Source organism: Ambystoma mexicanum, chromosome 2p (genome assembly GCF_040938575.1).
Source record: "Ambystoma mexicanum isolate Mex_15411 chromosome 2p, UKY_AmexF1_1, whole genome shotgun sequence".
Classification (NCBI taxonomy): domain Eukaryota; kingdom Metazoa; phylum Chordata; class Amphibia; order Caudata; family Ambystomatidae; genus Ambystoma; species Ambystoma mexicanum.
Genome location: NC_090923.1, coordinates 830,701,353 through 830,717,935, shown reverse-complemented (window position 1 = coordinate 830,717,935; position 16,583 = coordinate 830,701,353). Strand labels below are relative to the sequence as shown.

Genomic DNA, 16,583 nt, shown 5'->3' with positions numbered 1-16,583 from the left:
TTTTAGTAAGATTTCTGTCAATGCTGTTTTGCAATCTCTCAATTCGTAATGCGTGTACTCATGTCCACGATCCAATAAGTTAAGTATTCTTGTTAGAACCGGATAGGATGCTTCAAGAGATTGCATGTCCCCTGTGGGTTCCAGAATATCAAAACCCAGTGGGTGATTCGAAACTTTTTGAGGGGGCGAATTCAAAGGATCCGTTGCCAATTTATTAATATCAGGTGGAAACTGGATGGGGAAGATGGCCGGGTAGGGGACGATGGCCACGAACTAGAGACAGGAAAGTTGATAGACTCGGGTACATTGGATAGAGGTGCTGTAGAGATGTTTAAGTCCTCCATGTGTAGAGCATCTTTACAGTGAATATGCACATCAGCTCTTTTGCACCCCGGAAAGGTAACTGGTGTCGAGGGCCCCACTGATAACGTTACCCGTTTTTCAAGGGCAGCAAGTACCACCGGGGCTAATATGGAATTATCAGAGGGGGACGAGGGGGTATCGTCGGTATGAAGTTCTAACTGTGTGGGTACGGTATCCATCCGAATGCTCAGGAAGCTTTTACGGGCTGGTTTGGGTGTAGGCTTCCTAGAGGGAAATTTAGACTCAGAGGGGGGAGACCCATTTACTACCGCTGCGAGTGCCTGTGCACGCGCGTAGGAGAATGCAACCTCATGTTTTATTAAGTCCTGATCAGTAATTGGACCGCAATGCGCGGCTACACCGGCGCTTTCACACAACCCCGGAGCTTCACTCTTCCCAAAGTCTTTAGGCAGTGACATTTTTTTATTTTTTCAGCTTTTTTTCGTAATTTTTCTGGGAGACGATTTCAAGGGGCGCCCACTGCGCAGACTTGAAACCATTGAACCCAAACGTGCAAGTTAAGACACTGAATTTAATGAGTGATAGCAACTTACATGACCTGTGCTCCCAGCCCCACTGCCTAACAGCCCAACAGCCACTTGAAGCCCACTTTGATGCGCGCGCGCGTTGGGCATGTGCAAGGGCTATATAGGAAGTTCAGGCTGTAAAGGGGGAGGCAGGTGGGCGGGGCCAGTCAGGGAGTGACTGCAAAACAGAAAAAAGAAAAAGAGAGAAGGCAGTTACCTCTTTGAGCACAAGAGCAACAGAGGTATGTGAGACCTAATGAGGCAGCCACGGCGAAGCCGCGGTAAGAGTATACAAACTGAAACAAGAAAGGCTTTTCAAAGACATTAAAGGGGGAGGCAGGTGGGCGGGGCCAGTCAGGGAATGATTGATGGAATGTCCAATGCGGCGTTTCGCCATCCAAGAACTTCCTCTTGCGCACGGCGCTCGTGAAGAAATCAGTATAGAAGAAACATAAGTCCACTGGAAGGCAACAAGTCCAGCAGCGAGTCCGGGCAGCCCAACAGCCACTTGGAGCCCACTTGAGCTTCCTTTTATAGCAATGCCGAATTTCCACCTGCGGAATTACCGCAGGTGGTATTTCCTCCAACTGCCATGTTGGTAACGGTAATGCTGCCATTTTTTGCTGGATTTTTGTCGAACCACAGAGTTTTCAGTGAAACTCTACTAGGCGGAATTACTGTTACCGCCATTGGTGTGTACACTTGCCCGCCAGGTTCTAATTCGGCTGTGAATCCGCAGCGATGCATGGCGGTAACGCTAATTTACTGCCAATTTACCTCATAATTCGTAATGAGGCCAATAGTACTGAAGAAAACTGTAACCTAGACAACAGCGAATATTCAAAGCAGGTAAACCTATAAAAGATCTAGTGCTCTAGAAAAGCATATTCAGATAAGAATGTTGGTGTTGGAATGAACGTTTGGGAGATTTACTATTACACCAAACAAGAACAATTGAAGTCATCATTAAGCACAATAATGATTATAACCTGAATATTATTTCAGTTTTTTAAGAAGTAGACTTGTGAAGCATTGTTTCTCCATCTGCCTGTCTCGGGTGGATAGCTCAGGGGCAACACACTCGCCTTGAAAGCAAGACGACACAGAGCAACACAGGTTCGATCCCTAGTACGGGCTTAGAAACCTCTGGGTATTAAGCACGTTATAAATAACCTATCATATATCATCTTGGGAAAGTATATGGTTATTCTGAAATAACATTGAAGCTGTCAAAAGATTTCAATAAATGGATAAGGAAAGGGTACTTCAAATGACTTACCACTACAAGCTGTTTATCTTTTTCGGAATTTTCTTTATCCTCAATCTCAACCATGTAACCGCACACAATTGCATACCTTATGAAACAAAAATGCATTGTTTTCAAGCTGTGATATTTCAAGAGTATAATATACAAAGATATCTCACATACTCGAGATAAAAGCAACAATAAACAATATATTGGGACTCATTACGAGTTTTGAGGTAGCCATGCCGTTTTTACTCAGGTCCGGGTCCCGAAAAATGGGAATTACCGGGCCATTCCAGCATTTTCAGGCCAGGTAATTCCCATTTGCGGGACCCAGACCGGGTACCTCCCCATTCCCATTTGAGCCCGCATAGGTACCGTCCTGTTCTGGTAGCGGGTGCTGCTCTGCACGTCTGGTCTGACCAGGCGTACAGTGCGGCCCCGCAAGCAGAACTCGTATTGTGGCGGTAGTTATAACAGCGCCAGCAGCACTACCCGCGCCGTTATCACTCTACCACCAGGGTCGTAATGAGGCCCATGTGTTTGACCATAGGCTTGTTCATGTTAATGGCCTAAAGTCTATACACACAGATGGTTTATTATGTACAATGTATTGTAACTGAGTAAATATTCAGAAAGAAAAAATATTCCCTTTTGCATAACTACAACAATAATTCTTAAGAGTGTTTGCACACATGATTTCATTTTCAGGCTATCCTTAGTCATCTGTCAAGTATCTGGAGAGAAAAGGTTACAATCCTTAGGGTGACATATGAAGGGCTGTAGCACATCATTTGGTATTTTTAACCAGTTCTCCAGATAAGATTTTGAAGCAGGAGCATTTCCAAAGTTGTGAGTAAAATGATTTTTGGGGGAGTAAAAATGTCAGTCCATTTCCCACTGGGAGTATTTTATAAGCGAGTAAAAATGTTTTAACAGGAAAACTGAAATGTTTTTGCAATATTTATTTCTTTGTACCTAGTTATTCATGTACATTAAAAGATACATGTTTACTTCATCTGATCATGAAGTAATTAAAGTTACTCACCAGAGTGACTAACTTACTACAGTCCAAGTCCCCATTCCTCAAAAATGTATTGGTGACCCTCGCTAGGGACGGGAACAGAACCTTCTTCACCAGAAAAATAACACTCTCCCTTTATATTTATATGCGTGTGGGGGAGCGGCCCTGGGAGCATGTGTTCCATTAACCCCGTCCACCAGCGCCACATCTCAGTTTCCCTTGTCACGTTGGCTGTTTTAACTGCTTAACTTCTCTGCTCTTTATTAGGGGGAAGGATGGTGGGACGTATGGCGGAAAGGGGACTATGGACTAGGTGTATGTTAGTCACTCCTGTAAGTAACACTTCATTACTCCTATCTCCTGTCCCCTTTCCTCCATCCTGTATGGGCGACTACCACTGATATATCCGCCCTGGGGAGGAGAGCTTCACACTCTAGGCAAACAGAATACGAAGGACAGCCTGGCCAAGTGATGTGTCAGCCCTGGCACTGGTATCCACACAGTAACGCTTGCAGAAGGCCGTTGGGGTGGCCCATGTTGCAGCCCTGCTAATCCCCTGCCACGGTACGTGACGCTGGAAGGCAACAGCCGCTGCCTTGGCCCTTATGGCGTGAGCGTGCAAACCCCTTGGTAATTCTTTGTGCCGAACCTTGCATGCCTCCTGGACTGCTGCAATCATCCATCTAGCTATTGAAGCTTTGGACGCTTGCTTTCCCGGCCTTGGCCTGCCAAATGTGACAAATAAGGTGCCTGTCTTACTAAAGGCCTTGGTTCTGTCAAGACAGAATTTCAGTGTTCTGCTGAGGTCCAAACAGTGAAGAGCTTTCTAGGCGTCTTTCTTGGGGTTTGGAAAGAAAGTGGGGAGCACAATTTCTTTGTTAATGTGGAAGGAGGATACCACCTTTGGGAGGAACCGGGGTGAGTGCAGAGCACGACCTTTACCGATGAAACATAGTGCAGGGCTTGGAAGCCACCATGGCCTGAATCTCACTAACTCTGTGAGCTGAAGTAAGCCCCACTAGTAGCGCTGTGTTGAGCGTGACCAATTTGAGGTCCATTGTGGCTATGGGCTCGAATGGTTTGTGCACAAGGGCGCTAAGCATGTTACGATCCCAGACTGGGTGCGGGCGTCTGACAGGCGGATACAACCCCACAAGATGTCTTTTCGCTACTGGGTTGGCAGAAGAGAAAGTAAACTTGTCTGAGTTCCAATGGCTGCTAGGTATGTCCGACAGGTGTCGACCTGGACCCGTGATCTGGCTTGGTACGCTGAGAAAGACAACACCTGGTCCAGCGCACAAGTTAGCAGGTCTACTCCTTTTTCCTTGGACCAGAAGCAGGCCCTTCCCCAACGGGAGAGGAACTTCTGGCTGCCACTGACAGCTGTCGACTGTCTAAGAACCAGGGCCTGGCCGGCAACTGAGGTGCTACGAGAATGACGTACAGCCGCTGGGTCTGCCTTATCTTGCAAACAACCCTGTGGATGAGAGGAGTAGGACGAAATGCACGAAATGCATTCCAGGGGATCTGAAGCCCGTCCATGAGGGAACCGTGTCCTCTACCCCCCCTCCCCTAGGACATGAACGGCTGACAAGTCCAGTTGCTTTCCGTAGCAAACAGGTCTGTGACCGGGAGACCCCATCTGCTCAAAATCTCCTTATGGACTCTCTTGTTCAGTTGCCACTCGTAATTGTCGGAGCCCAACCGACTGAGTCTGTCCGCCTCCAGGTTTTATTCTCCCAGCAGATGCACCGCTGAGATCCTGAAGTCCTACACAATCGTCCACTCCCAGATGCTGAGGGCCAGTCTGCATAGGAGCGGGGATCTGGTGACCCCTGCTTGTTGAGGTAGTACATGCAGGTAGAGTTGTCCGTCCGAATGCAAACTGCACTGCTCCTGATTAATGGGAGGAATGCCTGGAGTACGAGCCAAATGGCCATCATTTCCAGCCAGTTGATATGATTTTGTTGGTCGGTCTTGGATCACAGACCATGTACTGAATATAGGTGAGCGGGGATAGTGACCGGGGCTCCTTGGTGACCCGACTCCTGGTCCAGGATGCCAAAAAAAGCTGCATCCTCTTCATTTACAGCCTTGTTTAAGGGATCACCAGAAGGGATACCGCCGGTACTCCTAGCAGGTGCTGGTACCACCAGGCCGTAGATAAAGTTCTGCTGAGGAAGCGAGCAAAGGAAGATTTGATCGCTGCCACCTTCTCCCCCGTGGGGAACACCTTCTGCTTCTACGTATCCCACAGCAGCCCCAACAACACCAGTGTTTGTGTAGGGTAGAGCTGAGACTTCAGGAAGTTGACTGAGAACCCCAGTTCGTAGAGTGTAGTCATGGGTCTGGCACCTGAGTACCTGACCTGCTCCGGGGGTCCTCCTCGGACTAACCAGTCATCGAGGTAAGGATATAAATGGAGGCCCTCCGACCTGAGCAGCGCTGCCACCGCGTTCATCAGTCTTGTGAATACCCTTGGCGCTGAATTCAGGCAGAACGGCAGCACCTTGTATTAAAAGGGCAAACCCATGATCCGGAACCTGAGGAAGGATCGATGGGACTGCACCATGGGGACATATAAATATGCGTCTTCCAGAACCAGGGAGCACAATAAGTCTCCCCCCCACACAACGTCTCCGCTATAAGGGCTGGCATCACAATTTTGAACTTCTGGAGGGGTAGGTATAGATTCAGGAAGGAAAGATCTAGGACCAATCACAGGCCCGCCTGTTTCTTCTTTTGAATAGCAAAGTTGCAAGAGTAAAAGCTCTGACCCTGCTGAGGGAGAGGAACCTCCTCCACCGCCTCACTCTCTACAAGGGAACGTATCTCTGCTAAGAGTGAAGGAGTCCCGATCTGTGGGAAGGAGGAAGCCAGAGGAGACTACAGAAAATCACCCATGCGTCCGTAAAGCGTGCGCGCCAAGCTTGACTGTGCAGGGCCATGCTGCCCTCGACTGGGGTGCTGTGGATCTGAAACGAGCCGCCATTGCTTCTTTTGGTCGGAGTCAGATGACTGGGAGGAGGACTGAAAGAAGCCCTTGTGCAGTGCAGAAGGACTTCTGGTGTTTTTGCCTATGTTGGCTGGACGACCTGCCCATTTGCCTGGCCCTGCGGTCCTGAAAACCCTGGAAATTGCCAAAGGACCGCCCGCTGTCTTAGCTAGAGTGGCCCTGTGTGAAGGTTTTGGCTGCTGGTTTGGTAAGAATGGCCAGGGATTTGTCCATCTTTAAAGTGCTCTTCTTATCAAGTTCCTCGTCAGTGGTGGAAGGGAACAAGTCGCTGCCCTCGAAAAGTAGGTCTAGGATTCTTTCCTGAACATCAGGGTTGAACCTGGTTGCCTTAAGCCAGGCTGTCCTTCTCATGTCCGTCGCCATTCAGACTGCCCTGCTAGCGATATCTATGTGTGCCACCGTGGCTTCCATGATGTCCTGTGCCAATAGTTTTGCTTTGGCGAGGCTTGCCTTGAAGGAGGGTTGTTTGTCGACTGGAATGTCCGGGAGGAAGTCAACAATTTCCCTCCACAGCCGTTGATTAGCAGCCGCCAATATGGCATCGGCGAGGGCATGTCTGAGGTGGAGCCCTGCATTCGGGTACACCTTCTTCCCATAGGCCTCTAGCATTTTGTCTTCCTTGCCCAGTAGTGCTGAAGTTGAGGTGATCGTCGAAGAATTCTGAGGCTTGACGTTCATAGATGCTGCCATTATGACTGACAGCAGTGGCTGGGGGTGAACTGACGAGAGCAGAGTGTCGCCCTCCACCTGCATGAATTTCGCATCTAGCCTTTTATTTACTGGCTTAGTTGAGTGGGGCTTGAGCCAACCCTTCTTCGCCAGAGCCTCCACCTACTTCTGCAATGGGATGCCAGATCTGGATTCCGCCTTAATGGTGAGTACTTCCACCAGTACCCGACTCCGGCAGCTCCTTCTGGGGCTGAAAGTTGCCCAGGTATTCAGCTAGGCCAGTGATTCTATCATGAAATGCCCTTGCTAAAGAAGGCGTGTCCTGCTCCTCCTCATTGGTGTCTTACTGGTCACCTGCGTTAGAAGGGGCCACTGGGTCCATAGGCGTTAGGTCTGCCACTGGAGCTGGCCCAAGCGCTGGATCTGGAGGTGTATGCGCTGTGACCGGAAACTACCGAATGCATGGGCAGCGGTGGTGGTGGAGGTGCAGGCTGCGCAGGCACTGGCTGAGGTGGCGGTGTTGTCGGCAGCATGTCCTAAATTATTCCTTTAAGCATGTTCCCCATCTGCGGAGACCGCATAAGGGTAAAAAACCTGTTGAAGAAATGTTCCATGCAGGCAGGCTTTGGGTGTTCCGGCACCAGCTGCGGTGGTGTAAAGTCCTGTTGCCTGCCTCCACCTTGTGAGTACAACCCCTCATTGTACCGTGCTTGCCCCGTGAAGATCGGATATGAAGTGGTCCAAGTGACCAGAGGCATCGGAACCCACTCCACTCTGGCCATAGGTTCAAGTCTTTGTGGTTCACCCTATTGGCGGCTTCTGTCCTTGTCTGGATCGTTTCCCGCCTTTGGGGATCTGGCCTGTCTGCCATCTTGTCTGCGCGCACCGCCATCTTGCCCGTTCCCTGTACGCGTGGGAACGTGGCTGACACAGGTCTGGGCTCGACCTGCATTCCTGAACGCATCGGCTCTGCCCCATCCTGCACCTCAGGCTTGGGCCTGGTAGGCTGTTGGCCCTCAGCCATGGGGCTGATAGTGCTGCCTGGGCTATGTGTAGGTACCCCCTCAGGCATGTGCCCGGTAACAGAGCTGGGCCCCTCGGGCCCCTTAGATCCCTCGGCCATTAAGCTGGTAGCTACAAGAGCCTCTGTGTCCTTCCTGCTGGTGCGAGGGTCCAACTGACCCCTTCCGTCAACGGACTTCTCCGGGAAGCAGTCGCCCCAGCGAGGTGCTTTTGAGAAGAGTATGCCTACCTTCTTGGTCTTCCTGCGTACGTATTACTTAATGCTCTCAGGTGGAGTTCGGAAGAATAAGTCTCCGGTTTCTGAGGGACAACGGCATTATAGCATTGCATGCCGAGCAGCCTTCCAATCCGTGGTCTTCCCCAAGGCACAGGAGGCAGAGCGCGTGTGGATCCAAGGTGGGAAAGGAACCCTTTTACAACAGACACCTGATGAAGCCAGACGCTGCTACATGCACCGGGGACAGACTAGGGCACTGGTGGATGGTGTTACCAAAACCTGATTAGTAGAAAAAGAAAAAGATTAGGGAAAGCGCATGGAATAACGAGGCTTGATGCCTTACCCAAGAGAGCTGGTGAAAGTGGCTTGCTCCCGTCGACGCGTAAAAGAGGACTGGGGTGTGTCACCGTTGGATGGGGATAAGGGAGCGCATGCTCCCAGGGTCATGCCCCCATGCGCATATAAATTTAAAGGGAAAGTGTTATTTTTCTAGTGAAAAAGGTTCCATTCCCGTCCCTATCGAGGGACGCCCATACAGGATGGAGGGAAGGGGCGGGACGTAGGAGTAATAGTAATGTATTTCTCTTGTACTACATGCAGTATTGGTCCAAACATAGCCATGCAATGGTTTGGGTGAAAGCAGGGGAAATACTTCCCTTATCTTTAGGGCGGTTTGTAGCACCTTTTATTTTACAAAAAATAATACATAGTGTACTTGAAAGTATATATGATAAAAATGAAGAATGTGTATCTTATAGTAACTTGGATATATCTTGGGACGAAATGTGTATATTATATAAGGTAGCAATGATACTGCACAGTGAAATATTAATACAGACTGAAAATTGCTATAAATTATGTAATAATTAAAATATACTAGTGAGACCATGATTTCATATTCTGTAGTATTTGTGCTCACTACTTAATACAACATGAATTACATTTAAACATATACTAGAATGTGAATGTTAAAATAATCATGTGGCATTGCACAATTCGCATATATCCAGTACAGAAATTCACTTTATTAACTAAAAATAAGAACAACTTTTTACTGACTGAATTCTATGTACCTGAAATCAAATACTAGTTTTATAAACTGACTTATATACAACTTAGAATTAAACTGTTGAGGAAAAAAACATGTTAAGTAAACATATGACGTTAGCTTTACTTTCTACATTCTAAATGGAAGACTGCAAATACCAAAATGCTAAATAATGTGCGTAATGAAAAATAGCACTGGAGACTTGGAGAGAAAGAGAGGTAAAAAGAAATAGGGGATGAGTTTGGGTTGTTGAAGACAACTATATTTTCAAAATATGGCCTACACAGGGAAGGGCATGCCCAAGAAATGGAGGAGAAAGAAAAGGTGATAACAAGCTGGAGAATTTTTGTTGGGACCTTCAGGTCAAGGCATTCATCCTTCCAGCTATTAATCAAGTTGTCAAGTCAATTACATCAGAAGGGGATGGTCCTTTCTAGGCCACATTTCCAATGAAATGTATAACATATACCCATACTGGTAGCAATAGTGCATTTCAGATGCCTTTTTAGGCATAAATAAACTTTAGGTTCAGCCTACTGTACCCACAGTAGCAGAGATGGGATGTCTCTATCACATAGCTCAGATGTAAAGGAAGTGCGCGTTTTTTATTTTTCACAGAAAACGGCATGATTTTTATTGGCACAAGTTTTGTTGGTCTTCATCACATGATGCCTGAATGACAGGCAAGGCAGGAAGCAATGTGTTAATCTCGCATTTTACAGTGGACTCAGACACTTTCAATACCATTTAATGTTATGATATGATATGGCATTTATAACGCGCCTATACACTGTTTCAAGGGGCGACGAGGCAAGGGAGGGGAAACAGTGGAAAGACAGACAACGATCCTACTAGGCCAGGTGTCATTCAGATTGCACAAGTGCGAGGGTAGGGAAGAAAGGGAAAAGTGCCTGGGGGAAGGGAGCGGGGAAAGTGCAGTACATGGGATAGAAGAATAAATACGATAAATAAAAGTGGCCTGATGGTGGCAAGTGAAAGGTAAGAGCAGACATAAGTGCTGGTAGGGGGACTGTATGGCTACAGAACCAGTCCCTAAGTGCAGGGGGTTGCCAGGGACGCAGGGCAGGTGTGCAAAAGGCGGGACCTGGCCCCGAGATCAGAAAGGGTGGCCAGGTAACCAATGCAGATTCGGCGGGGAATTTCAGCAGGGGAGAGAGGCAGAGAAAGCAGAAGTTTCAGGGAGGCTGGAAGGCTGTTCCAGAGGGAGGCCCCTGTCGAAGAGAGAGATCGACCACCAACTCGTTGCTTGGAGAAGCGGCTGACCATGAGGGAGTTGGAGGCAGCTGAGCGAAGAGCTCGAGAAGGAAGGTATTTAGGAAGAAAGAGTTGAAGGTAATGCGGCCCCAGACCCCAGAAGGCCTTGTGGATAATGCAGAGGGTTTTGAACTTAATCCTTGCAGCTACTGGGAGCCAGTGCAGAGATTTCAGTCCTGGAGAGATGCGATCCCTGGGCTTGAGGCCAAGGACAAGTCTCGCAGTCCTGTTTTGGATAAGTTGCAGAGGGCGGAGAGTAGAGGCAGGTAGATTTAGATAGAGGCTGTTGCAATAGTCCAGCCTAGAGAGAACCACAGCTCTGGAGAGATGGTGAGCTTCTGGGGGAAGGAGAGGATAGGAAGAATACCTCTGAGGAGGTGCAGCTGGTAGTCTAACTTCTTAGAGACGTCGGAGATGTGAGGAGAGAAGGAGAGTGTGGAGTCGAAGATGACCCCAAGGTTTTTAGCCTTGCAGATGGGAGCAGGAAGAGGGCCAAGAGAGGAGGGAGACGATGTGCCGATGAGTAGAATCTCAGTCTTACTGGCATTAAGGCAGAGGTCATTGGCGGCACACTGGATAGCAGACAGACAGTCAGAGATGAGGGAAGGAGAGGAGGAGGCCAAGGGTAGCCTGAAAATGAGCTAGGTATCATCCGCATAGCACTGAAAATTGGGACAGAGAGCAGTGATGCGGTGGGCAAAGAGTCCCAGGTATTGGTTGAAGAGCCAAGGAGAGAGGTTAGAACCCTGGGGGACGCCACAGGTAGAGAAAAAGATATCAGAGAGGTTACAGGATTGAAACAGGGGGTTAACACCATTAGCACCTCGGGTTACCAAAGTAACACGGGGTCCTCAAAAAAAAAATGTATTTGCATTCATTGAACGGGATGCTGTGTGTGTCCCATTAAATGAATGAAAGAAATCTAACCTGGATGGAGCAACACCAGGATGCTCTCACATCACTGGCGCAACATCACCTTAATGAGGCACAGCTGATGCGAGAGAGGGTGCAGGCCAGTTCAAGGCGAAATGCACGGGCACTAGGGCGATGCACACGTGCTATAGTTCAAATGTCATGCAGGGTGACGGAGGGCAACAGCGTCATGTCCTCAATTGCAGAAACTATGGCCATGTTGCTCCAGGCCTTCCTGGACCGAAGGCCCCTGTCGACACCACATACTCCCTCAATTAGCACCACACCAGGGAGTTCAGTGCAGAGCAGCCCAAGGCGGCGCTCCACGCGGCTGTCTCTGCTTGCACACAGCCGCACACAGGAGCATAAAAGGGGCCGCAAATAGGCCATGGGCCCATGGGTGCCCTGTCAGTGACTTTTGCAAATGTACATAGTAAAACAGGGCAGGAGTTGGCTATAGACAGTTGCAGAGGGGATGTTTGGAGGGATAATTGGTGAGGGGATGTGGGGAGGGACAGTTGGGGAGGGGGATGTGGGGAGGGATCATTTGGGTGGGGATGTGGGGAGGGATAGATGCGGTGCACAGTATTAGTAGTGTAGTCATTTCACAATTGTACATATTTTCAATTCATGAAATATAGTTGGTGTGCCAAACAGAAATAAGGATTGGACATTGATTATTCTATTATTATGTATTTAAGTACGTGGAGTGCCTAGTGCGCTAGGTGGGCTGTGCCGCATGTGTGACAGGTGATTAGAAGTAGTGCTGTATAAGTTCATCTCATGCAACACGTCCATCCATGCCATCACGGCGCTGGCCAATTGCCTGATCATCATCATTGTTGTTCTCAGCCTCTGGTGGGTGCATGTCCATGTCGGGGGGCAGGGGGACGTTGCGTCTGATGCACATGTTGTGCAATATGACACAGGCAAGCATTTTCTTTCCCACCTTTTCCGGGCTGTACATCAGTGCTCCCCCGATCTGCTTAGGCAGCGGTACCTTGCCTTCAACAGGTCAAATGTCTGTTCAATTGTGCCCCAAGTACATACATGGACACGATTGTATGCATGCTTGTGGATGTTGTGTGGTTGCATTACCGGTGTCATCAACCATGGCATTAGGGGGCAACCAGCATCACCTGCAGAGGGGCAACAGAAAGTGTACAATGTCATTCTTCTGGCCATGTCATGTTGGCACAGGCACTAAAGTGTTAATTTGAGTGGACAGGCATGCACATGCAAAATTTAGTTCGGCTAGCATATGTCCTTTATCAGGTACCCGAAATGCACTATGTCAAAATGTGTGTGGGGTGTGTAGTCTGCAGTGGCATTCACTTGGGCCATTCACAGTCAACATGACCTCTGACCCTTTTAGTACAAAAGACAGAAATTGAAATGCTGGATCTGTCATTATTGTGCTATGAAGGAATAATTAACAAGATGTCCATGTGCTAGGGTACTTTTAGATTTCAAATGGGGGGTCTTTCCCTGCCAGTTTATAACATTCCAGAATGGCTAGAATGATCCATCTGGAAATGGTCTGCTTAGTTATTGGTAACCCCAGCTTGTGACCTGTGTAACCTACAAACAGCTGGTCTGCCTGTCTTATCCTGGCTAGTCTACTGATGTAAAAACTTAAAGCCCTTCTAGGGTCTAGCCTGTGTAACCTCTCTTCCTCTTTCCCCGGATGAGGAGGAGGATAGAAAGATGGTAGGGTAATCTTCTGAGTGATATGGAATTCCGAAACCACCTTTGGGAGGAAATTAGGCTTCACTTGCAGGACAACTTTGTCTTTGTGAAATATTGTGTGAGGGGGGTTACAAGAAAGAGCTTGTAATTCGCTCACCCTTCTAGCAGATGTAAGTGCTATTAATAAAACAGTTTTAAGGGTAAGGAATCTTAACGAACAAGAATGGAGAGGTTCGAAAGGTGTGCCCATCAGGAAAGTTAGTACTAAGTTTAAATCCCATAGGGGAACTTGGAATGGTCTTGGGAGATAAACATTAGTTAACCCCTTTAGAAACTGTATTACCAAGGGTAATTTGAAATAGGATGGTTCTTCCGCAGTGCGCTTAAAGATGGATAGCGCTGCGAGATAGCCCTTAATGGTGCCAACTTGAAGGCCTGAATTCGCCAAATATAGAAGGAAGGACAAAACCATTGGTGTACCACATGAAAAAGGGTCGATATTCTGTTCTCTACACCAGCTGCAAAATCTGTTCCAACGGCAGCGGTATAAAGACTTTGTTGCTGGCCTTGTTGCCGAAAGCAACACCTCCATAACATCATCAGGGAGGTCCCAATCCTTGTACCTCAACCTTTCAGAAGCCAAGCGTGAAGGTTGAGGGTTTTGATGTCTGGATGTAGAACCTGACCTCCCTTCTGTGAGAGTAGGTTCTCTCTGAGTGGAAGTCGAATTGGAGGGCAGATGGACAAGTCTAGAAGGTCCGGGTACCACGTTCTCCTGGCCCAATCCGGGGCAATTAGGATCATGGTTCTCCTGAATCTTCTCAACCTCCTGATCATTTGAGGAATGACAGGGACCGGTGGGAACACGTACAGAAGCGGAAACTCCCAGTCCACTATGAACGCGTCTCCCAGAGCTCCTCTCGGGGGAAATTCCCTTGAGCAGAACAGATCGCATTTCCTGTTGACGCTGGTGGCGAACAGATCCACCTGAGGGGTTCCCCAAAGGGCGAAGATCTCTTGAAGGACTTCCTGAGCTAGTTCCCACTCGTGGGAGACTGTGCCCTGCCTGCTCAGAGCGTCCGCTGTCAAGTTCTTCTCTCCGGCTAGGTGAACTGCTGATAGAGAGATTCCTTTTTGGATTGCCCAAAACCAGAGCTGCATCGCCTCTCTGCACAGGGGTAGTGATCCTACGCCTCCTCTTTTGTTGAGGTAATGCATGGCCACCGTGTTGTCCGTCATTATCAGGACGTTTTTCCCTTGTACAGCTGGCAGGAACGCCTTCAGCGCAAGTCTGATGGCTCTCAGCTCTAACAGGTTGATATGTAGTCTGGACTCCGATGGAGACCAACGACCGCTGATGGTCAAGTCATTGGCGTGGGCTCCCCACCCCGTGAGTGAGGCATCCGTGACTACTGTTATCTCCGGCCAGGGTTGCCAAAAATGTTCTCCTTTCAGAATGTTCTCCTGACAGGCCCACCACTGAAGGTCTCGAGCTACTCTGTCGGGAACCTGAAGAAGATCTGTCATTCTCCCTGAGAATTGTAACCACTGAGTCCTCAGTGCCCACTGGAGGGATCTCATTCTCAGGCGAGCCTCTGGCACTAGGAAAATGCAGGATGCCATGAGGCCTAGCAACCTCAAAAAGTCGAAGGCTGGGAGACGTTGGGCATGTTGAAACTTGGTAACCATCTGTAGAATATCTTGAGCCCTCACCTCTGGTGGCGAGGCTTTTCCCAGGGAAGTGTCCAGGATCGCTCCTATGAACTGGAGTCTCTGCGATGGTATCATTTGTGACTTCTTTAAATTGAGGGAGAAGCCCAGTCTGTGAAGGGAGTGGCACACGTGATTTAGTTGGATCTGAGCTTGTTCCGAAGAAACAGCCCTGATCAACCAATCGTCCAGGTAGGGGTAGACGTGAATCCCTTCCCTCCTTAGACTTGCTGCCACTACCGACATTAACTTGGTGAAGACCCTCGGGGCGGAGGTCAGCCCAAATGGCAGCACTCGAAATTGATAGTGAGTGTTGCCAATTGTGAACCTCAGGTATTTCCTGTGTTTGAGATGGATAGGCACATGGAAATAAGCGTCCTGAAGGTCCAGAGATACCAACCAGTCCTGAAACTGAAGGGCCTGGAGGATCTGAGAAAGAGTGACCATCTTGAATTTGTCTTTTCTGAGGAATTTGTTCAATTCTCGCAAGTCCAAGATGGGTCTCAGTCCTCCGTCTTTCTTTGGAATGAGAAAGTAAGGGGAGTACCAGCCCTTGTTCCTCTCCGCTACAGGTACCGGTTCTATGGCACCTTTCTCTAGCAGGTCCAAAATTTCCTGCAAGAGGAGCGGATCTGGAGCTTTCTGAGAGCTGATCCCCGGTGGATGACTCTGAGGTATACGTAGGAAAGGCAGGGAGTAACCTTGGGCAACTGTTTCCAATGCCCAAGCATCTGACGTGATAACCTGCCATACCGCCAGATGTTGAGTCAACCTGCCTCCGACAGGTGTCCTGTGAGGGAAGTCCTCAGAGTGGTTTTGGGGCGGCTGATGCAGATGCCGATGGTAAAGAGGCACCTGCTGTTGCTGCGGCTTTTGAATATCTACCCCGTCCACCTCGGGTAGTTCTTCTTTGTCCCCTTTGAGCCGGTCGTCCTCTACCTCTTCCGAATGCGGAGTAGAAGCGAAAGGACTTGCCCCTCGCAGAGGTTCCTGTAGGACGAAAAGGAGTTTGACGGATTGCAGCTCCTAGGGATTTTGCTGCTGCTTTTGAAGTTTGCAGTTTTTCTAAACTGTCATCCGCCTTTTTCCCGAACAAAGAAGAGCCATCGAATGGCATGTTCAAGAGCCTGGCTTGCACATCTGGGGCAAAACCAGACTTTCTCAACCAAGCGAATCTCCTGGTTGATGTACTTGCCGCCATTGCTCTGCTGATACTGTCAGCCGAATCAATGCCCGTCTGGAGGGATTCGCACATAGCGTCTTTACCGTCCTGTATAATATTCAGGAACGCATCCCTTTCTTCTCCCTCCGGGATGCAGTCAGCCGCTGTAGAAGCACACTCCCAAAGTGTATGGCTGAACCTAGCAAGGGTGCAAGTAGCATTAACAGATTTTAACGCCATGCTACATGCTGAAAAGACTTTCTTTGCCATAGCATCATATTTTTTATCGTCCCTGTCCTGTGGGACGGTAGGATAAGCTGTCTTGACATCGGTAGAGGATGCTGCCTGTACCACCAGACTTTCTGGGGATGGGTGTTTAGACAACAACTTGGGGTCTGTAGAGGATACCCTGTACTTAGTAGACAGTTTTTTATTTACTGCTGGTACGACATCTGGGGTTTCCCAGTTTGTCATGACCTTCCTCTGAAGAGCTTTATGAAAAGGCACCACAGGGTCCTCCTGTGGGCCTTTGTCAAGAATATCCGTGAGGTCATCTTGTTGGAAAGATTGTGAAGGTGCAGACAACCTCATGAACTCTGTGATCCTGGCCATTAAGGCTCTATAGGGGGTTTCATCATGCTCCCCTGGGTCTGGAAGAGCAAACTCCACCTCAGGGGAAGTGTCTAACCCACTTGCCTCATG

At 48.7% G+C, this 16,583-nt stretch overlaps 1 protein-coding gene across 2 annotated transcripts in view; it reads right to left on the bottom strand.

Annotated features, from left to right (window-relative positions):
* LOC138565943 (regulator of microtubule dynamics protein 3-like) overlaps positions 1 to 16,583 on the bottom strand; it is a 2,735,427-nt gene that overhangs the window by 1,925,753 nt on the left and 793,091 nt on the right. For both annotated transcript variants that reach the window (XM_069643047.1, XM_069643046.1), the window contains exon 5: positions 2,170 to 2,245. In XM_069643047.1, coding sequence (XP_069499148.1) covers positions 2,170 to 2,245 — 76 coding nt within the window. The remainder of the gene's footprint in view (positions 1 to 2,169; positions 2,246 to 16,583) is intronic.